This window comes from Martes martes, assembly GCF_963455335.1.
Source record: "Martes martes genome assembly, chromosome: 2".
In the NCBI taxonomy this organism is placed as follows: Eukaryota; Metazoa; Chordata; class Mammalia; order Carnivora; family Mustelidae; genus Martes; species Martes martes.
This window is the reverse complement of record NC_137889.1, coordinates 68392602-68414794: the sequence shown is the minus strand read 5'-3', so window position 1 is coordinate 68414794 and position 22193 is coordinate 68392602. Positions and strand designations below refer to the sequence as shown.

Below are 22193 nucleotides of genomic sequence, written 5' to 3'. Positions count from 1 at the left end.
TGCCAAATGAATGACTGTTGGAAATGCTGTGGGAAACAGAGACCATTTAATGTCACACCCAGTCTTGCTTTTTACTGGCTGCCCTTAAGCCTTCCTATCTATCTGACTTGGCGAAGTGGCCAAGCATGAGACTCCACAGATGAATACTATGGTAGCCAGGCCATTGGCCTCCAACCCCACAGTGAAGTCCAAGCAAACCAGGCCGTGTCAGTGGAAACTTTTTAACTAGACTAGAGGCAGACCTAGAGTTGCCAAGGCTCTTCTTTCTTTTTTTGTTACAACCCAGAGGTTAAGATCACATCTTAGCGTGCCAGTGGTCTGTGGAAAAGCAAGAAAGACTGCTCCAGTTCTAAAGTCACCGCTGGTGTGGGCTAGCCTTAGCTGCGGGTGACTGTGGGCACCGGCCCTAGCCACCTGACCTTGCCACGTTGGCAAGAGGCAAGAGGAGTATGGAATCTCAATGAGGAGAGTGGGCCTTCTGACACTTTGGATCAACACTTTGCCTTTGATCTTGACCAGTTGTAGGGAGTGGCATTGGTACAAGAGACTAAAGAGGAGTCTTGGAGCTGAAAAACAGTCAAAACTGCCAACTCATACCCTTCTCTTAAACAAGAATTGATTCCTGTGAAGTGGCTATTTGAGAATGGGAGCTATCTTCCCCTTTGTGAAAGAGGGATTTAAACGAAAGAGAAAATACAGCATTCACTTTCTCCTTTTCCCTAGGCAGTGTCCATGTTTAGGCGTAAAGGTCATATATTTACATGGGTATATCCCTATAAATATTTAATATCTGCATAAAGCTAGTAACTTTTTGTGGTAAAATTTCACTTTAAAAAAATTATCTTACCTACCTGACCAGTTTTCGCAAGTTTAATTTTCATAACTCAAGAGTGTTTGTATTTGTTTTGGGTGATGATAAAAGGGCCCAGTGGTGAGAAGGGATGTAGAGGGGGGAAATGGGGCAATGATTTTCTCTACTGTAATGAAAATTTATCTGTGTAGTAACTTTTTCCTTGAATGTGAATTAGAGGGAGTTCATGCTTTGTGATAAATTTATGGTTAGCAGTAAGATAAAGGCCCATTTTACTGCCTTATTTTTCTTAATAAATCTTAATTACTTTCTCTCCATAAATTAAAGCATTTACCATGCTGTATCTTAATCATCAGATTGGTCTTATATACTATTAATTTCACAGAATAATTGCCATTTGGGCTTTTTGTAAAACATCACTTTGTGATCTTTGCTTTAATGCTCCAAAAGAATTGCTAACGGGATTTTCAGTGAGTACACGAGTCTAGTCATGTTGCCTCAATTTTTAAAGGAGGTACTGATAACTATTGGACTAACTTTGGGGATTGTAGCATCGTGGGCTCACCAGTTAGGAAGGGGAGAGAAATGTTATGAATAATAGACTGTTTTGAAAGATAGTTTTATTTCTTTGAAGTACATCACAAAAATAATTCCTGGTATAGGTCCCAGAGGCTGACTTTAGTGAGTGGATTTATTTGTAATTAGTAGAATTCCAGGGAATTCTAAGGAATATTATATTGACTTCATTAGATTATGGAATCTTCTTCATTCTGCTGACTTGCTTAGCAAATCCTTTCCTAATGGTCCATGTAGACTTGGAGTTCATTCCAACCCAAGTTGAGTTATCACAAATATCTCTTAGAAGACAGTAGCATTTCATAATTTTTGGCTCCCAGTATATGAAAAAGGAGTTCACAGAATTTTCAATTTTATGTTGATTGGACAGACTTGAGAGTGGCATCATTTTATTCATTAGCTATTATCAAAAGAAAAAGTCACAGAAGTGACTATACAAATGCATGTATTTGCTGTGCAGTTGTGGCCTGCCTATCCCCCATATCACACTTCATCATTCCTCTGCTCTGCTGAGTATCAGAGGGGTGCACGCTGCCCTCGTGTGCTTCTGTTCCTGGTGTCCCCGGCCATCTGGCTCCTGGCTGGTTAGGCCCATGGGAGGCTCTGGTGAAAGACCAGAGATGGGAGGAAAGAAGCTATAAAATATCTCTCCCTCCCTCTCTGGCAACCCCTCTTGCCGTGGCTGGGTTTTGTCCCTGATTGCAGCTCCCGGGAGACAGGTTCATTGTGTTTCCAGGGTCCTCTGGGTGCCCCATGCCCTGGCTCTGGGAACACTGCTTCTCTCCACCCCCATCCCTCCAGCAAGGAGTAGCAGCAGCCTCTTGCTATTGAGAAACTCTTAAATTGCCTTACTGTGCCCTCTGTGATGTCTCAACTCTTCTGTCATTTGGGTAATAAAGTCTTTGTATCAAATTTGTTCTGTTTTACATTCTAAGAGTGGTTTCTTTTTCCAGACCACACATATTTTGTAAAACAATTTTGCTTTTATTTCATAGCTTGTAGTCTTTTGGATGTTGATAAAGGGAATGTTAAATTATTCATTACCTCTGTTAATGTTTAATCAGCTTGGTATTGCGTTTAGGTAGTGGGGCAGAGGGGAATAAGATAAAATAACTTGACTGCCCTCAGGGAGCTCAATTGGCTTGGGGAGACATGCTTTACTGGAGAAGAAGGAATACCTAGACCACGCTAGTGGTGGGACATCCAGGCCTAGCCAGGGGCTAAGGTCTTGCTCAAGTGGATGAGAAGAAAGGGCATTACCAGCAGAAGCAGCAGTTTGTACAGAAGAAGCACATCAGATGCAAGTTTGCATGAGGGTCTCTGGGGTCGCGGACAGTGGAAAAAGAGGAGGCTAGAAGGGTAGTCGGGGGCTAACTTATGAAGGACATAGAAGACTCCAGCAAACAATTGGACTTTATCCTCTCAGTCACGAGAAGTAGTGAAGAAGGGTTTTAAGCAGGGGCATTGCGTGGACAGATTTTACCCTTTAGAAAGGTCACTCTTAAATGGGCATGAACAGATCGTAGAGGACTAGAATGGAGGGAGAGAAACCTGGCCAGGTGGTCAGTGCAGAAGTCTCAACTGGAGGGAAGGATGTATGAAAAGTTGAATTAAACCAGAGGATTGAGAGGAAGTGGGGAAAGTCAAGATATACTAGGAAAGTAAAATGTGTGCAAGCTGGTGATTTTTTGGTGGGGGGTGGGAATGTGGTGAAAGTTGTCATAAATGATGGTCCGTTGTACTTAGAGATTAGGAAATGCTTGCTTGGTTAGGCTAAGTAAGTCTTTAGAAGACTTAAGAAGACTGTTTCTCAAATTGGGGCAGTGTGTCCTTGGAGGTCTGATGCACATTTCTTCTACTTCTACTTTTCTTATCTTCTAATTAAAATAGAAGAGCCTCTTTGCTTATTTGAGAAATCATTTCATGGGTAGTTCTTGTATCTAAGGCTTTTGGAAGTTTGTGTCAATACAACATCCCCTGCTAATGGAGAAAACCTGTAGGTCCACTCAGTATCCAAAGTTCCACATGCCAGAGACGGTATTATTTTACAAATTGAGAATACGGTGCCTGTTCTCTAGAAGCTCAACATCTGAAAACAAACCTATAGACACCATGGAGAACGTGTTAGAAACAGTATCTGCCTTACATTATCTGCAGTGGAATTTGGTCTGAGTTGCTGCTCCGGAGTTCTGGCCAGATATAGCGGTGTTGCTAGCTATCAGTAACATGCTTAATTCTTTGAAGATGTAAGGTAGAGTGTAGTCATTGAGAGCCTGAATTCCAGGGGTCTGACTTCCTGGCTCTGCCATTTATTGTATGGGTCACCTTGACTAAATGACTTAATCTCTGTGATTCCCTTCATTATCTGTAAGATGAGGATTGTAGTAGTGTCTGCCCTAGGATTACTGTGAGGGTTAAATGGCAAATGTATGTGTTGTGCATAGCACATCTCCTATGCAATAAATACTTGCCGAGGATCATTCCTGAAGGCAGTGTGAAGCCTCCTTTAAGAGTGAAGACTCCATTGAGAAAGGTGTGCTATGTGAGTTCCAGGGATCATGGCTTTCCTTCCGCATGAAAGCTCTTGTGGCTAACCCCAAGATCCTTTGTAGTCCCTTTATGTTAATTACAAAGAAAATTCTGGAACACACTTTTTTTGGGACAGATTAAGTCTTTGAATCTTCAAGTTAACCTCTTTGATCACATCATACATGATTGGTTTTTGCTTCAGGAAACTTCCAGAAACAAGTGTGAAGGCCACAGTTGGCAAGTAATACCTTTGAGGAGATTGAGACATCGCTGCCTCTCTGAAGCCTTGCCTTGATATCCATCACCTCCACCCTCATTTGAGTCCAACACACATGAATTGAGCACCACTACTTTTCAGTTCTGTTTATGCTCCAGGGATTTGGAAGGATGAGCAGACAGTTCCCATCCTCATGAAAATTAGTCTAATGGGAATATATGTAAATAAATTCAGTCCAGGGTAATACTAGCACGAATGGAAGTGTGTAGAAGATCAGAGGGGTACGTAGGAAGAAGAATAAGGAAAGTTTCACAGGTTTGGTGACATCTCAGTAGATTTTGAATGGAATGAGAAGAGGGAGAGTCCACAGGTCAACATGGTTTGTATAGGAGATGGACCATATGTGTTTGGGGGGAGGATTGTTAATATGAGATGAAATTGAAGATGGAGGTGGGAAGTGGGTCAGGTAAAAGCTTGGCCTTTGTCATGTGAGTATTGGGAGCCATTGATTGATTTTAAGCAACAGAATGCTGTAAGATTTGCATTTTTAGCAAGGTTTTCCTAGTATAGAAGGCAAACTTGAGAGGGAGCTAGATGTTGGCAGGTTCATGTCTCCACTGCAGATTCATTGGTGGCAGTGACAGAGTATCCCTGAGTATCCCAGAGTATCCCTGTATCCCTAAAATATGGTACTTTATAGACACTTCAGAAGTTTTTCAGAATAGACAGCCCAAGTTGAATTTTCCAGTTCTACATCCCGTCCTCCGAACATGCTGACCTGGACCTCCATCTGTCATAAGCAGCTTGACTAAGATCATAATAAATTCTTTTTTCTTGGCATTCTTTTAACTGGCACTCTCTATTTACTAGCCCCTCTGTGCAACTGTAGTGTGGTGATGATTGATGCTTATAATTCTGACCCTGAAGTACTTCAAGTCTTCTAAATCATCAAAAAAAGATTAAAGTATATTCAATATCACTCTAATGTTTATGTGTTTTCCTGCGTTCTTATTCTTTGGAAATTGATGGTTTCTCAAGTGCCGGTGTCCTCCTGTGCATGCAGGCACAGTGGGAGTCTGGGATCTCTCGCCACCCCTCACTCCCTTGCAGAGCCAGCGCAGGGAGTTTGTTAGCAACCTGTGTGCAGAAATAAGCAAACAAAACAAACCTGGGTTCTCTTCACACCTAGGAGAGGAGGAAGCAGGTTGGGCCCCCTGAGCGGCAGACCAGACAGAGACTAACGAGCCAATGGTGGCTGGAAAATCAGTGGGAGTGATAAAGCCAGACCTGGTACAGATGAGCAAGACAGGTAGTTTACAGCAAGCCCAAGCCTCGGCAGAGCCCAGGAGGAACAGGGCCCCAGGCTGGGATGCCGGTTCCTTGTTCTTGTGGGCCTTGACCTGAATCAACAGGCTGGGAGCTGGCAGTGTTCTCTGCCAGCTAGCTATGTTTGTATTGTGGTAACAACTGCTTGGTAAAACACCAAACATTAGCAAGTGAAAACATCAATAATTAGAGCATCCTGTTCCCCGTGCCCCCCCCACACACACATTTCTTCGCGAGAACCATTATTACTGTAGAGCTGACAATATTACTTGGCGCAGAATAAAGAGGTCCAGATAGAAGCTGTGAGAAGCCTCCATTTTATAGTCGGATTTCTGAAGAGAAGGCGTGTGATGATGTTACCAGGAGGGAGATTTGCTGTTTGGGGTGTCTTTTGGGGGTTGTATATTGCAGTAAGTAGAGATGCCTCCTACATTTTGTGTATGGATTTGTTTTCAAAATCTGTGTTTGATCGACTAGCTGTGCTTGTGTTGGGGGGCCGCACTCATTATTCCAGCCTGGAGGGCTGGTCCCTAAGCCACTGGGATTCTGTTTATCACCCACTAGGCAAGGGCGTGTGTGTGCTTTGGAGTTAACTTGACTATTTGCCATCTCTGTGATTGGGACGAGTCTCTTGGTGTATCTCTAGGTCTTAGTTTTTTCTTTTCCTGCAATTTCGAGACCATACAAATTCCTTCCCTACAGGGTTGCTGTGAGGCTGGAATAAAATGGTGGCTGTGGAAAGCCCTACACAAATAAGAGTATACCAAGTATACTAAAGAATGTTATAAATATTCTAATAAAGAATAGAAGTGTGTTTCATTAGCAAGCAGAGTGGGGAGAATGCGCTAGTTATTAATTTCTTACTATGGAGTAGATGTTCTGGCTGTTACTTTCTGCGCTCCTCAAGGTAGATACCAAATGCTTGCTTCAGAGGTGAGCAAACTGAGCCTTCTGTTCTATACTTACACATAGGAGAACCTGTCTGACTCCAGAACTTTGAATGCTTTCTCCTTATCTCCAGTTGTCAGCTTTATTCTAGACCCCACATCCCTACCCCCAAAGTTCTTAAAAGCTGTTCACCTCCTTTTGGATTGGGAAGTTTGCTAGTCATTTCTTGGTCATTCACTCCTGAAAGTGGGGGAGGGTGGGACCCAGAAGGAACCTTTGGACTCCGGAAGCCCCTGGAGGGGCCGGCGGTGCAGGAAGAGTCAGGGCACAGGGCACACTCAGTGTGTACCTCTCAAGTTCTCCAGGCCTGGACTGAAAGCAAGGGGGCAGGCAGGCCACATTTCCCAGCCCTTTAGGAAATAACATTTTTTTTTCCCCAGAATTTCCAGAAGTCCATTCTTTCTCTGCTGAAGTGTTTTCCACCCTCACTGAGGTGGCTCCATGAGCTGCCCCTCAGACCCTCATCTTAGGAACCCGTGCCACCTCTGTATTCTGACCGGCTCCTTGTTCTGCACATGGGGAATGAGATTAAGTTGATTCCCTGTACTCACCACTCTGCTGAGCTTTGCCAGGCCCCTCCCTGTTCACTTTGATGCCCGGTACCGGGGAAAAGGATTTCCGATGTGGCAGTTCATTAAATACCCTGCAGGACCCACCACTGCGTGCATTTTCCTTTCTTATATAAAGTTTTCCCGCTTCCAGACAGACAAGAGTCTGCTTGTGAACCAGAGCTGCCCACACAAGAGAACCAGAGATAATGCCTGTCGAAGGGCCAAATTGAATATTCAGGGAGGATGTCAGTGTGTGGGAGAAGCATTTGTTCGGCCTGGATCTGAGACGAGCCGTGTGTCGTGCTTCCATAGGTTCTCAACAGGAGGTGCGTAGAAGCGGCCGTGATGACAGGTCTGGCACTGAACTGCCGCATCAACAAGAAGTCCTTGTTTGACAGGAAGCACTACTTCTATGCAGACCTCCCTGTAAGTACGCTTGGCGGTCCGCCCTCTGTACGTTCTTGGAGCTTGGGGGGGGGGGGGGCTTGACGTGAGGGAGGGGGGCCGTGGCTCTCGTGTTTGCAGTCAGAGCTCTGTCCGAGTCAGCGGGAGGTTCTGCCTGGCCCTGATGAAGGCAGGTGCCCCCCGATGTTTACTAGATTGGATGCACTTGTCCTGATTGCTGACTCCTTGCTTAGCCTCATGCTTCTGCTGGCTCCCTCATAATTGAACAGGGAGTAGAAGCCCCTGTTCTCAGGCTTGGCCCGGTCGTGGTGTTCGGTGCTAATTGCCTGTGAGGTCAAGTCCAACTCCGAGGCTGATGCAACAGTAAAGGCAGCTTCATAGACAGAGTGGTAGCTCCCCTCTTCTAAGTTGAAGTTGCCAATAATAGGACTGTCCCCTCTAGGGACATTTCTGTCATCTCACAAGGAGCAAGTAAGTGGACAATAAGAAGCAGAAACATGAACCAGAAGCCTCGACCAGCAACAGTAATTGGCTGTAAATTGGCAGTAAACGCAATATTAACTTTTTTTTGTCTTCAAATTATAAAGTTTCTCCTTTAGGAAAGGCCAGGATGAACTAGAGCCAGTCTTTCATAATGTTGAACTGAACCAAGACTGTAATGGCGAGTGGGTTTTCCCAAAATAATACTTCATTTGATTTCAGCCTCTGATAGTAAGCACACCCTTTCTTCAGATCTAGGAGAATGATAGTGGTGATACCACTTCACGTTATTCTCCTTGAACTGAAGGTGAGGGTGAGCTGGTGGTCTTCAGTGGGTGAGGACAGAAGTGGAATTAAATTAAAAAATGCAGCCGAATGTTATTTCTCCAATTGCTTGCTGCTGCTTTTTCCCCTGGCTGCCAGCCTTTAGCAAATTCTGTTGCTTGGTAGGATGAAGGGAATGAAGCTGCGTTTTTTCCAGCCTTTAAGAGTGATAATCTGTTTGGTGAAGGTGGGAGACAGTGTTCTGCGACTAAAATGAGATGTTTTCATTTTCAGTGGCTTTCTGGTCTCTCTGGCCCAGGTGGCTCAGATAACCAGAGTAAGTGTTGCCGAATCTTAACATGGAACACACTTAGACTAAAAAAAGTATTTGTTGTTTATCCGAATAAAAAGTCCACTCAAATTTGGACAGGACTGAGTGTCCTGTATTTCATTCAGCAACCCGATTCAGAGTTCAGTTTTTACAGACTGAGACTTGCTTTTTCAGTACAGAGAATGAGTTGGTCTAACGCAGTGGTTCTCAAAGTGTGGCCCACACGCCCCTCAGATCAGCACCTCCTGGGAACTGGTTAGAAATGTAAGTCTCAGGTGCTGCCCCAGACCTGCAGAATCAGAAACTCTTCAGGTGCAGCCCCGCAGATGATTCCCATGCAGGGAAAGTTTGAAAAATGCTGACCTGGTGGCTAAAAGCACAGACTCTGGAACCTGACCGTCCATGTTCAGATCCTGTCATGCGTACCTACTAGCCCTGTGGCCCTTAACCCCTTCTGTGCTGCGCATCTCCCTCCTAGGGTTGCCATGAGGACTAAACGGTGTGAAGAACTCAGCACAGTAACTGGGACTCCACGGGCACTGCCTCTGTGTCCTCCAGTTCTCCGTATTGCCCTCCCATCTCTTTACGGGGTGTGGATGCGTGTGGGCCTTCGAAAGTCATTATTCCTCTACTCCAAAGACGTGAGGGAGCCCTGGCCACATCCATCAGTACTTTCGCACTTCGTGTTTTCTGTTAGCGGAGTGTGAGTGTCAGAGCACTTCCTAGCGAGGGAAACGGGGGAAGCTGTCAGGTCGGGAGGGCAGCTGGCGTGACTGGTTAACTTAAAGAGCAGGAACAAAACAGGCTTCAACACGCTAGCAACTGCTGTCTGCCATGCTGAGAGTAGACGGCGGAATGCTTAGCCAGCACTTCCTAATAAGGAGGGTCTGTCAAGAGCCCAGTAATCAGATGCAGGGTTTAGGCTAATGAGCTAAGTGGAAACAATAAATTCTTCTCTTAGAGGCCTCTGACAGTGAGATTATTGTTATTTCCCAAAATGGTACTTTGGTAGGGAAGATGGGGTTCGTGGTGTTTATTGCATCATTACTGGGGGTCGGGGAGGTGCAGGGAAGGTAAGGGAGGGAGGGAGAGGAGAAGCCAGAAGAGGCCAGGCCAAGTTACAGCTATGGTGCATAAACTAATTTTCTTCTCCTTTTTGTTGTGTTGTGTTTCTAACTAAGCCTATGGTTTTGTGACATAAAAAGAAATTAGTAAAATGGATTCCAGCTTCTATTTATGGCCTCGTGACGGTGTAACGTAACGCATGTTCTGTGCAGGCGGGCTACCAAATTACCCAGCAGAGGCTCCCGATTGCTGTGAATGGGAGCTTAGCGTACAGTGTGTGTGTGGGGAAGAAGCCGAGTCGGGTGATCACCAAGACCGTGAGGATCAAGCAGATCCAGCTGGAGCAAGACAGTGGCAAAAGCCTCCATGATGAGCTGCGGTCTCAGACGCTCATCGATTTGAACAGGGCAGGTAGGCTTGGAGATTGTCTCTTTCCTTTCCTTCCTTCCCCTCTAGAGTTCTCCCAAGGCAATTGAGGAAACAGGCCCAGGAGTTTGACAGACCCAGCTCAAATATCAGCGTTGGTCTTGACGCAGCTGACTAGAGATCACGGCCTGTACGGTGATCCCCATGCTGCCCACCCAGAAGGTGTGATGAACTAGCCGCCCAGTCACAGACCCAGCAGCTTGATACCTCAGGCAGACGTTGAAGAAACCAAAGTTAAAAATAAAAGTGTGAGGGGGAGCAGAAACAATCGAAAGGCTGGAACCCGTGCAGAGAGCCCATCAGTGATGCAGGCTTCTTCCCCGGACCTCAGCCAAATGTACCTGCGGGTCATGTTGGAGAGCTGCAGTCAGGCTGACTCTGCCTGTCTTTGGTAGGAGTTGGCCTTCTGGAAGTGGTGCTGGAGCCCGACATGTCCTGTGGAGAAGAGGCCGCAACAGCCGTCAGGGAGCTGCAGCTGATACTTCAGGCCCTGGGGACCAGCCGGGCAAATATGGCAGGTAGAAGCCGCAGAGGGGGTGTCCTTCCTCCTCTGCCTTCCCTTTCCTCCTCCCACAGCTCTTCTCGCTGGACGTTTGTTCTCTGCCTCAGCTACACTGGAGTTGTTTACAGGGTTTTGTCAGCCTTTAGACCTCTGGGGGTTTTTTTTCCTTAGAGTTTTTCTTGGACTCTTTAATGAACCCCCAGTCAAAACTAAACAGACTAACAACAGCGCAGAGGCACTGAGCCCAGGAATATGAGATTAGGAGTTGTTAAAAAAATTCAGCTGAGTAAATTTGAAGATCAGACTGGCTTTATTCAAAGATTCATGAATCAGGCAGCATCCCACGTAGCAAACAGAAAGGAGCTCTAAGGAGCTATACACAATGGTAGGCTTTTATAGCGAGAAGGGCCTGATAGAGGATGTTACCTAGCATAGAGTGGATTATTCCTGGCAAGGTCACCTTTCTTTGGGAGGAGGGTGGGGTCTCTCATGTGGATTACCTCACTAATGTTGATCAGGAGCTTCCAGTCCACTGGATAAAGGTCACCCTCCTGGGAGAGGCGGTGAAGGTTTGGTTTGCTGTAGTGGGGGCAACTGACTCTGCTTTGGGCCTGCTGTGTCTGTCTTCCTTCCTTCCTTCCTTCCTTCCTTTCTTTCTTTCAACAAAGGACTAGATGTTTTTTTCTGGCTTTTTGTATCCAGATGTTGTTTTGCACCAAAATGAGGCTCCATAAAATACTGAGCTCGTACAGTTTCATTTTTCTCAGAAGACACTGTATTTATCCACAGCAGCTCTGAGTTTCTGTGTAGGTAGCACTTGGCGGCTACTTGATGCCTTTTCTTCAGGTCTCTTTCTTATTTTCTAGAATTTTCATCCAGCTACGGCTGAAGCAAAATTATATCCAGTAAAAGGCAAGGTTCTGATTTCACAAAACTTTAACTTGGAGATAATATCTTCAGTTCATTAGAAATGTGGTAGGAAATCAAACAAAAGAAACACTTATGCCACTGAGACCAAGCAAACCATACATTTTAAGTGTTTGCAAATTGGATATAAAGATTACAAGTTTTGGTCAAACTCCTTGTCTTAATGGCTCATTCTTATGGCCCCTTCCTAGCACTCCATTGCTTGCCCTTAAGTCCCTGAAAACTACCCTCTCCCATGATTACCCAGTTTTCTGTTCCCAAGGGCTTTTATTTTTTTAAAGATTTTGTTTATTTATTTGACAGAGCAGAAGAGAGAGTAAAAAGAGGCACAAGCAGAGGGGAGCAGGAGAGGGAGAAGCAGGCTCCCCGGTGAGCAGGGAGCCCAATTCAGAGTTCCATCCCAAGGCCCCGGGATCATGACCTGAGCCAAAGGCAGCTGCTTAACCGGCTGAGCCACCCAGGCACCCCACCAGCGGCTTAAAAAAAACTGTTGCCACTCACAGAGCATTCCTTGAGTTGAGAAAGGCAGGAGTGGAGAAAAGATACAGATTCTGCTTATGGCAATTGTTAATTCATAGCTTAGTATGAATTAGAAAACTCCAGAGAAACAGAACCAACAAAATGTGTGTATATGTGCGTGTGTATGTTTATGTATGTGTGCATGTTTATATTTAAAGAGAGTTATTCCAAGGAATTGGCTGATGAAATCGTGGAGGTTGAGAATGCCATGCTCTGTAGTAAGGAGGCTGCAAGAGGGCAAGCTCCAGGAGAGCTGATGGCACAGTTCCACCCCAAGTCTGAAGGCCTGAGAACCAGGAGAGCCAGTGGTGCAAGTTCCAGTCTGAGCCTGAATCCAAAGGCAGGAGAAGACCTGTATCCTAGCTCAAAGACAGGCAGAGAGAGCAAATTCCCCCCTACTCTAGCTTCTGTTCTGTTCAGGCCTTCAACAGACCGAATGAGGCCCGCCCGCAATGGCAGAGGCAGTCTGCTTCACTCAGTCTACCAATTCAGATGTTGATCTCATCCAGAAATACCCCTACAGACACACCCAGAGTACTATTCAGCAAATATCCCAACACCTTATGACGCTGTCAAGTTGACCCATAACGTTAACTATCGCAAAGTGCTCACAGTGGATTCCAGTAAATCCCAGCGAGGATGATGATTCATCTCCCTGTTGGTTTATAAGACTACTTATCAACCTTTTTATGTCACACAGTGTATTTGTGTGTCACAAAAGGACTCCTAAAATTGTAATGCCACGTTTGTCACATAGGACATGTTACATGCCACAAACTAACATTGAAGCTGTGGTACAACTGAATTTGGAGACAGAACTAGCCTATTTGCTGTCTTATTTAAGCTGAAGACTGGAAACACAACGACATGGGTACGAGTGGCATAAAAGCTAGCTGCCTCCAAGTTTTGCTCTATAGAAGTGAGGCTCTGTTGTGGAGTAAGAGAATTCTCCATTTCAGATTTATGGCTCATGCTGCTTTTTTACCCACAGAACATAAGTTAAATATGGGCAGATTGGATGGTTATCCATTTATGCACTAAATGTTGGTTCTCTATTGCTTTAAAAAAAAAGTTTTATTATTCCATTCTTCCTCCAAATAACCGTTATTCCTAGCAAACCTATGGAATAATAAACAGGCCACCTGTTAGCTGAGAAATAGTCCCATCTGGGACCTTGCCAAGAGATAAACCATAACCGCAAGAACTCATCAGTCAGTGACAGCTGAGAGGGTTCATTAAATCTCATTTGTTGTGACACTTTTGTTGCTTTTAAATACAAACCCACCAGCTTTGCCCCTAGCACAGCAGCAGAGTGGTGGTTCTAACGGACTGTGGGGAGGAAAGGTCTGCCTGAGGCTGCAGGGGTCCAGCTTTTTGTGATGTTAGCATTTTAGCAGCCCCAAACCCCTTGGCTCGTCCTGCTATCCCACCACCATACGACCAGTGTGTGGGCATCAGAGACTGCAGCCTAAGAACTGAGGACCACCCTAGAAAGGACTGCTGGAACCCCCCAGGGTGCTTTAGGAATAAAGTTTAAATTGCTCTGCTCTGTGATTGAGTGAGTTCCTGATAGTTTTGCTAATGAGCATGGATCAGCTCCGTCTGGGTTCCAGAAATCATTTCCTGCTCAGCAGACTTTTGCCACTGTTGAGATCCTCAGAGCTGTGTGTTGAGTTGAATGTGTACTGAAGTGGATATTCTAAATGTTTCAGTGATGGTGTCTACCATTTGGAATGCTTAGCATGTGCTCATCAGTCCATTAAGCATTTTTTTTAAAAGATTTATTTATTTGAGAGAGAGAGAGAGGTGGGGGAGGGGCAGAAGGCGAAGGAGACAAGCAGACTCCCCACAGAGCAGGGAGCCCGACACTGGGCTGGATCCCAGGACCCTGGGATCATGACCTGAGCTGAAATCAAGAGTCAGACTGTTAACCCACAGGCGCCCCTCACTAAGCATTTTTTTAAAAATTATTTATCATCTTGGGGCACCTGGGTGGCTCAGTGGGTTGGGCCTCTGCCTTTGGCTCAGGTCATGGTCCCAGAGTCCTGGGATCGAGTTCCGCATCAGGCTTGCTGCTCAGCGGGGGGCCTGCTTCCCTCTCTCTCTCTCTCTGCCTGCCTCTCTGCCTACTTGTGATCTCTCTCTGTCAAATAAATAAATACAATCTTTAAAAAAAAATACTTTAAAAAAGTATTGTTTAAACTTGTTTAAACTTTATAGTGTTCCTGGGAGATAGGTGGTATTATGCCTACTGTACAGGTGAAGAAGCTGAGGCTTAGAGAGATGGCTTGTTTGCCCAAGGCTCACAAGAAGGGACTGAGCTAGGATTTGAGCCCAGGTGTACCTGAGTCCAGGAGCCCTTTCTGTAAGCCCTGCATCACACTGTTTCCTAGTGGCAGTCACAACAGTGCCACAGCACTGTCTCTAAGTAGATGACAACTTAGAGAAGAAGGGTGGCAGAACATGGGTGCCTAGGACGCTGACGTCCCAGACCTGGCTTGGGACCCTGTCCTGCCTCTTCTAGCTGTAAGAACCTGGGCAAGGGATTTTGATTTCTCTGAGCTTCACGTTCCACATTTATAAAGTGAGTCCCCGAGTAATCATATGTGGAAGGGGAAAGGAAGAAAACGAAGAGGAAAGGAATTCATCCAAGTCCTGAGGTAGACTTGGGACAGCTGGGTGTGGTGTCCCTGGGTACTGAGACAGGGAAGACTGGGGGAGGGATGGCTTTGTGCGAGAAAATCTGGAATTCCATTTTGGGTATCTTAAGTTTGAAATGCCTAAAGGATATCTAAAAGTGGCTTTGTCTAAAGCTCTATTATAAGGAATGAATGTGATAAAGTATATAAAACTCACCACAGGCCCTGACAAGTAGCCTATACCCCGTAAACGTTTGGTGCTTTTATTAGCAATAATAAATAGTATTACTTTTACAGAACCTCCACTCATTTTGGATAAATAAGCTTTGTGAAATACATTCAATAGAATTTGGGGGTGTGTGTGTATGTGAGAGAGAGAACTTCTTATTTAAGTCCTGGAGAGCATCCAGTGATCAGAATGAGAGAGCTTAACAGACCTCTCTAAGTCCTCGGGCCCCTGCTGTTTACAGAAACAGTTTTCTGTCCTGATGTTGTATTTCTGATGTGTGAATGTGTTTTAGAAAAAAAATATGTAACTGCACCATATCACTGTGCTCAGTGGTATAGTTTTTTAGTTTTGCTGTTACAAATCTCTGCTTCTGGAGGGTAGAAAAGGAGCTTGATAACATTCTGGTGATGTGTGAATGAGGGCCCTCCCTCTGTTGCAGAATGCTTCGAAGCAAACCTGACTGGTAAGGCTTTTGTGCACTTGAGGCAATTTAACTTAATTTGTTTAAAAGGTATTTTGTCTTCACTGGCTAGAATGTCTTTTGTTAATGTTTGATACTATATTTGAATCCAGGCTAGTGGGCTGTCTTTCAACACTGCAGGATACTAAATGATTCCTCTTAGACATTTATGTAGTATGCATGGCCTTCTCTAGGAGAGACTGAAATTCATGCTTTTATTCCTTATCCAAGTTAAAATTCTAAATCCTGAAAGATGGTTTCATTTTTAAAAGCAGGTGAGGTCCAATTCAATGTTCTCCGAGTTTAAATAAAAAAAAAAGTTTCCCAAGAATTGAGATTTGGTTGAGCAGAGCTCAGCATACTTTGGAAGTTTTCCTTTTAGCTAAATGGGCCTTTCAGATGATTCCAGCTGTAGATTAATCCTATTCAGACAGAACTTTAAAACTTATCAGGAACCTTTTGTGAGACAGTAACCAATCTGCTTACTCATCGCTCAGGAAAATACCAGAGTTTTGGCTTGTTCAACAAGGTATTAATTTATTGAACAGTTACTCTGTGCCAGACGCAGCTCTAGATTCTGAATACAACAGTGAGAAAGACATTATTGTTCCTGCTACTTTGAGCTTATATCCACGAGGGAGACAAATACATTAATAAATAAAATCATTATAGTGGTACGTCCTTCAAGGAAATAAAAAGGATGCCATCCATGGTAAAGAATAACGTAGGAGAATGAGGGCCTGTCTGAAAAGGTGGCATTTATTTGAGACCTGAAGAATGACTCCGCAGCCAGCGTGGAACTAGGGGTAAGCATTCCAGGGAACAGCTAAGGCAAGTCTCTGAGATGAGGAAAAGGTTAGAATATGCTCTGAGGTAATGTAGGTAACAGAAGGCCACTGGAGGGAAAGCGTACAGGCAGGGGGTTAGGGCATCAAGTGAGACTGAAAAAAGTAGGCAAGGGATAGTTTACCAATAACAGTAAGAAGTTTGGATTTCATCCCAAGTGCAGTGGGAAGTCACTGATGGGTTTTCAAGTAAGGGAATGACACAGTCTGATTAATGTTGTAGAAAAACCACTCGGGCTGCTCTGTAGAAAGTAGATTTCAGACGAGTAAGAGTAGAAGCAAAGAGACCAGTTAAGAAGCTTTTGCAATAGTCCAGAGGAAAGATGATGCTGTTTTGAACAGGGTGATGTCAGTAAAGATGGAGAGATCAAGCTGAGTAGATTCAAGGTGGATTTTAGAAATACCAGGATTTGCTAACAGGCTAATGTGGAAATCAAGGGGCAGGAAGAAATCAAGGATGTCTTCAAAGAAGCTTGAGGAGCTAGGTGGTACTATGGACTGAAACTGGGAAGATGAAGATAAAAATGGCTTTGTGGAGGGGAAATCAGGATGTGGTTCTGGAAAGTGAAATGTCTGTGAGACCTCCAGGCAGAGGTGTCAAGTGGACACTGGAGGTGGCTAGCTGGACAAGGCGGGGGGATTGTTGTATTAAAGTCAAGGACGCAGTTCTGTAACCTGGGCTGAAGTTCCGAGACCTCCAGTGAGGGTGGAGGCTATGGACGGAGAGAGGAAGTGACGGGTGTGAGGTACCGGTATTGGAAGAGAAGAACCGACAGGATCGAGTTGTCAGTTTGGACATAGAGGGAAAAGAAAACAGACAGGGAAGAGGACTTCAGGTTTCCTGGACCAAGAATCTGATGATGTCAGGAATAGTTGGGACTTCCTGAGAGTCAAGGAAGCACAAATGGTCCAAAATGCTGAGAAGTCCGTGCTAGAGACATAGAGTACTTTCTGAGCTGAAAGCACCTTTGCCCTGATGGTCGGCATGGATGGCATTTGGGACCGCAGGGCGTGGGAGCTCATCCTTTGTTCTGGGGGAACAAGTAGAGACGGTAGTGCAGGCTGTGGGCAGCCAGCAGTGTCAAGCTTGGAGGAGGTCGAGCCCCACAGCTCAGCCTTTGGATGGGAGTAACAGAGACCGGGACCATGGAGTTTCTTGGCATGGAATGTATTTATCCTGTTTAATTATTTTAAGAGGATTTTGCTATGAAATCCTGGAAAATGAATTTCTCTGTTCAGCCCATCAGAATCTTCAAGTTTGGCAGGTTCTTTTTAAATGTAAAAACCTACCTAGGAAAATAAAAGTCCAGCATTTGGTCTTCTCCTTCTGTTCTGTTCTAGACATTGTAAATGAAATTGGAGAACAGAGAATTTGAGCTTTACTTTGTAGGGTGTAAAATGTGATTGATTTTTGTCTTCGTTTCCCTATTTGTCTTAGGATTTTGCCTTTTTTTCCTCTTGAGAACCTCTTAGTCCTCTCCACAAACCACCTGCCTCCTTAGAGGGATTATTGTTCCTAATCTAAAGGGGGTTTCTGGATCGGAGAAGGTTCTCCCATGACAGGGACAGCCCCCTCTGAGTTCTTCCAAAGCCTCGCCACTTCATAAGAGCACTGTCTGCTGCGGCAAAGCCTTACAGCAATCAGGAAGGATTCAGAGTCCTGTTTGTGGAAAGAAGAGATTATTATAGTACCCAGAGGAGGGATGAGGGAACAAACCCAGGTTTCTGGCTCTTGCCCTTGAGCTGTAAATTCTCAAGGACTCCCATGGATCTCCTGGAATCGTTGGAAATCCACATTTCATTGGAAAGCTGTGTAGTTATCAGATGACCATTTCTTTGTCTTTTCCTCTTTTTTTCCCAATTTTTCTTTAAAGATTTTATTTATTTATTTGAAAGAGAGATAGGGAGAGAGCACAAGTAAGCAGAGCAGCAGGCAGAGGGAGAGAGAGAAGCAGGCTCTCTGCTAAGCAGGGAGCCTGATGTGGGGCTCGATCCCAGGACCCTGGAATCATGACCTGAGCCGAAGGTAGCCACTTAACCAACAGAGCCACCCAGGAGCCCCTTTTTCCTAATTTTTAAAAAAGATTTTATTTATTTGTCAGAGAGAGAGCATAAGCAGGGTGAGCAGCGGGCAGAGGGAGAAGCAGTCTCCCCCTTCAGCAAGGAGCCCGATGTGGGGCTTGATCCCAGGACGCTAGATCATGACCTGAGCCGAAAGCAGAGGTTGAACCGACTGAACCACCCAGGCGTCCCTCAGATGACTGTTTCTGATCCCTTCTCCCCCAACCCAGCTCTGATACTCTCAATAAAAACTCGGGATAAAACTACAGAGTAATTCTCCATTTTAACAGTGTTGTTTTTCTTGTTTGGCACAAAAGAAATTACATTTCTCCAGCTGGTGTATCCAGAATTTCTCCTCTCTCCCACCTGGTCACAAGTGCACACAAACATGCACACACACGTACAGTCACACCTCAGATGCCTTAGGACTGTAATTCTCGTAAGTGGACAGAGTGCCAGTCATGTGCTTCAGGACAAACTATACCTTCTCGCTGCTATCCCTGGCTAAACAGCAAATGGAATTAGATACTGCTTGCCTAGAGACTTAAAAAGACCATGTTGCCTCCAAGAATTTCTAAAGAGCTGTCTTTTTTCTCCCCTTCCAGAGGGCCAGTTGAGAGTGGATGCCAATGTATCTGTGCACCATCCTGGAGAGCCTCTGGGGGTGCGAACCGAAGTGAAGAATCTCAACAGTGCCAAGTTCTTGGCCAAAGCGATAGGTGAACATCAGCTTATGTTTAATGTTCTTCTTTGTATCAGTTACCTATGGCTTTGTAACAAGCCACCCCAAACCTTAGTGCCTTATACCATAACCGTTTCAGCTTCTGCAGTTCTACAGATTGGATCCTGCCTCAGCTCATCTATGTGCAAGATGGGCTCACTCACACATTGGGGCCTTGGGGCCAGGGGTCTGCTAGGCTTCTCTTTCCACGTCGTCTTTCTTCATTTGCTGCCTAGCCTTCATGTTGGGCAGTGGGGTGTTCCAGAGGGATGAAGGCAGAGGCGTCAAGGCTTCTTGAGTCCCAAGCTCTAGAGCTCAGTGTCTCTCCCAACACATTTGATTCAGAGCAGATTCAAGGGGAGGAGGAAAAGACTCCACCTCTTTCTGGGAGGAGCTGTAACATGTATAGCTCTGTTTTCCCATCTACCACATTCTTTCAGGCCAGCATGAACTTTATAAAGTCATGTTTATTCATTGTAGATCAGCCATAGTTTGACTTAATTGGTCATTGTGTTTTTCTGCTTTTTACTGTTTTTACTAATGGATTCCGTGTGCCTGTGTAATGGAGTTTGGGTCTTATTGGAGTCCGTGCTGTGGGTATTTATGTGTTGACAAATACATAATAATTGTTAAAGTAGAACAGTTGAGCAAGATAAACATGCAGGCAGTCCCATAGAGGTTGCTGACTGTGAAGACATCTCAGAAGACTAAATATACTCCTTAAAACCAAAGGTATCTAGAGAGGAAGAGAGAAAGGAGGGAAGGGATAGAGTTTCAAGTGCATCCCTTCAAGGACGCACAGAGCACAAGACAGCTGAATGCATTGCTATGTGTTTAGTAGAACCCTAGGTCTTGTTGAGGAAAGTACTAGCAACAAGACAGGAAAGATTCTCTAGTCTTATATAAAATCTTATCCTGAACCTGCAATCATCAGCCTCAGTGAAGATGCTCTGCATGTACAAATTTTCAGGGAAAGGGCATTAAAATGGTTAAGGGGATAACTTACATAACTTACATAAGGGAAAGGGGGAAGGGAAGGTTCCCATGCTTAGATGGACAGTAAAGAGAGCAGATTCTTCTGTCTCTCAAAGGAGATACAGTCTACGTTTATGAAGCCACAAAAGGTTTGGGTCAAGGATACCTTTACAGCCCACTTTTATGAAGTTTGGGAAGCTTGGGATAAATGGAAGAAAGTTCCACTTTACCCTGTGGGTAGTAAGTGTTCTGGAATTCATTATTCCAAGAGGTGGTGATGGTAACCTAAAAAAACAAGCAGCAAGATTTTAAGTAGATTTATTCTTAATGATTTATGAAGGAGACCCCCGAGATGGAATTCTGCCTGTGGCCTGACTCAGACAGGAAGAACCGCAGGTTTACCGTGATGGCCTAATTCTCCAAGTCCGTGATTTTTCCATCCCGTTTTTCTCCCTACATCGTGCCTAGTAGTCATCATCTGATTTCAGTCAAAGCATTGGAGTTGGGGAGACAGGGAGTGAAAACTGACCCATTTTAGTTCTGCTGCTGCTACTCAGCTCAGATAAGAGTTTGGATTTGTATGAGGGAAGGTAGTACGTGCTGGGATGGAGAGTTAAGGGGGAGGCTAAAGCTGCTTTCAGAAAGAAGCTTAACAAGTTATGGCTGTTTTGATTATCACAGTCTGCCTTATTTGGTGGTGAGGGGGCATGGCATAGAGCTGTGGCCCTTAGTCATTTGGGGTCATGGATCCCTATGAAAATTCTGGACTCTCTCCACAAAATGTACACACACCCACATTCTGTATCTAATTTAAGGAGGTACCAGAACCCCATGAGGTTTATCCTTGGATCACTGGATAAGAACCCTTAATAGGCAGCCATCCTGGATCTGGAGTTTCGTTGGCCTAGATACTGGTCCTAGCCCTTCTTCTGCCAAGAGTGTAAACTGGACTGGGTCACTGAGACCCTGAACTTTCTCCGAAAGTGAGGGAGCAGAGCTTCCTAAAAGACCCCTTCCACTACCATCGTCCTATGACTGCAATGAGAAGAGAATATAGCATATAAGGGAAGAATTATTATAAGCAACTCTCTTGATTATTTTTGACTTAAAGATTGAGACAGATTTCGGATTATTGCTTGATTGGATGAAAATATGTGAATATGTAAATTATTGTGTTTTTCTTAGACTCTGAAATTGAGAGACAAATCCACGAACTTGAGAATGGACGTGAAATTCTGAATGAAACACGCTCGTTTGACCACAAGCTGGGGTGAGTTTGCATTGGCAAACATCTTACACACAGCTGGGTGGGACTCCAGCCCGGGCTCCCCACAGACCAGCCCCGTGACCTTGAACAAGGTGCTTACCCTGTCTGCGCTCATGCTTTCCTCACTAGTAGAGTTAGGGAAACACTGTACAGTACAGGAATATAATACCCTGGAGGACTGGTAAGAGGTTGAAACTGAACCAGACTTGGACATAAGTGCTGAGTCTGGCCCTTCAGTTGCTTCCAGCTTATCCATTTTGTGGCAGGAATTTTCACTTCCTTAAATTCTATCGGTTTTAAGCTCTACTGATTCAAGCTAGCAGTAAAGAAAGTGTAGGGGTGGTTACGGAGGTACCCTTTTATGTTGTCTTGGTAAGTTTGACTGTAAAGTACTGACTGAATTTTGAGGATTTTGTGCTTTTAAGAGAAGACTGACAGAAGCTCGGAAGACTTAGAGTTTGAGCCAGTTAGAAGCTGGGAACACTGAACAATTTCTTCTCTTTTTTAAAAAAAATTATTCTACGTATTTCTCTTTCATTAATATTTTCTCATGTAGCCATTTAAGTGTCTTTCCCAGGAGGTCAAAGGGCCTGAATTTGCTTGTGTCCCTGTTTAGTAGGGAAAACTCCCCTTTGCACATATGCTGGGCCTGCTGCATTCCATGTTGGTTTAACGTTTTCCTATTTAACTATCATAGGTGCACCGTGCCAATGAGAGACAAAGAAGGAAAACAAGACTACAGGTGGGTATTCCTCTTGTCAAAATGCCATCATGTGTTCGGGGTTCAGGGCAAGTTTCAAATCTACTTGCAGAGTAACATAAGGACCTGGATGGTTTTTAGGCACCACTTTCTGGTTATATTGTCGCATGATGGTTTGTATGTTGCAAGCCTAGACTTCCTATTTTATATATATACTGAAAGAAAGAATGTTTTCTTGGTCTGGTAGCCTCCGAGTACCTTCTTTGATGGCATTCGGCTATTGGAAGGCACTGTGGACTCACCCCTGTGTGAGAGTTCTTATAATTGAGCTGAGAGGGTAGCAGTTGAGGATGGGGCCAAGGATGTTCTTATTCTTACATTCAGTTACAGATTCAGTAACACACTGAAGATCCTTGAGA

At 44.7% G+C, this 22193-nt stretch overlaps 1 protein-coding gene across 1 annotated transcript in view; it reads left to right on the top strand.

Annotated features, from left to right (window-relative positions):
• The window catches only part of GATB (glutamyl-tRNA amidotransferase subunit B), a 98308-nt gene that overhangs the window by 29752 nt on the left and 46363 nt on the right, over positions 1–22193 (top strand). The window contains exons 3-8 of the mRNA XM_080796618.1: positions 7271–7384; positions 9716–9914; positions 10325–10447; positions 18717–18830; positions 20993–21077; positions 21772–21816. Coding sequence (XP_080652744.1) covers positions 7271–7384; positions 9716–9914; positions 10325–10447; positions 18717–18830; positions 20993–21077; positions 21772–21816 — 680 coding nt within the window. The remainder of the gene's footprint in view (positions 1–7270; positions 7385–9715; positions 9915–10324; positions 10448–18716; positions 18831–20992; positions 21078–21771; positions 21817–22193) is intronic.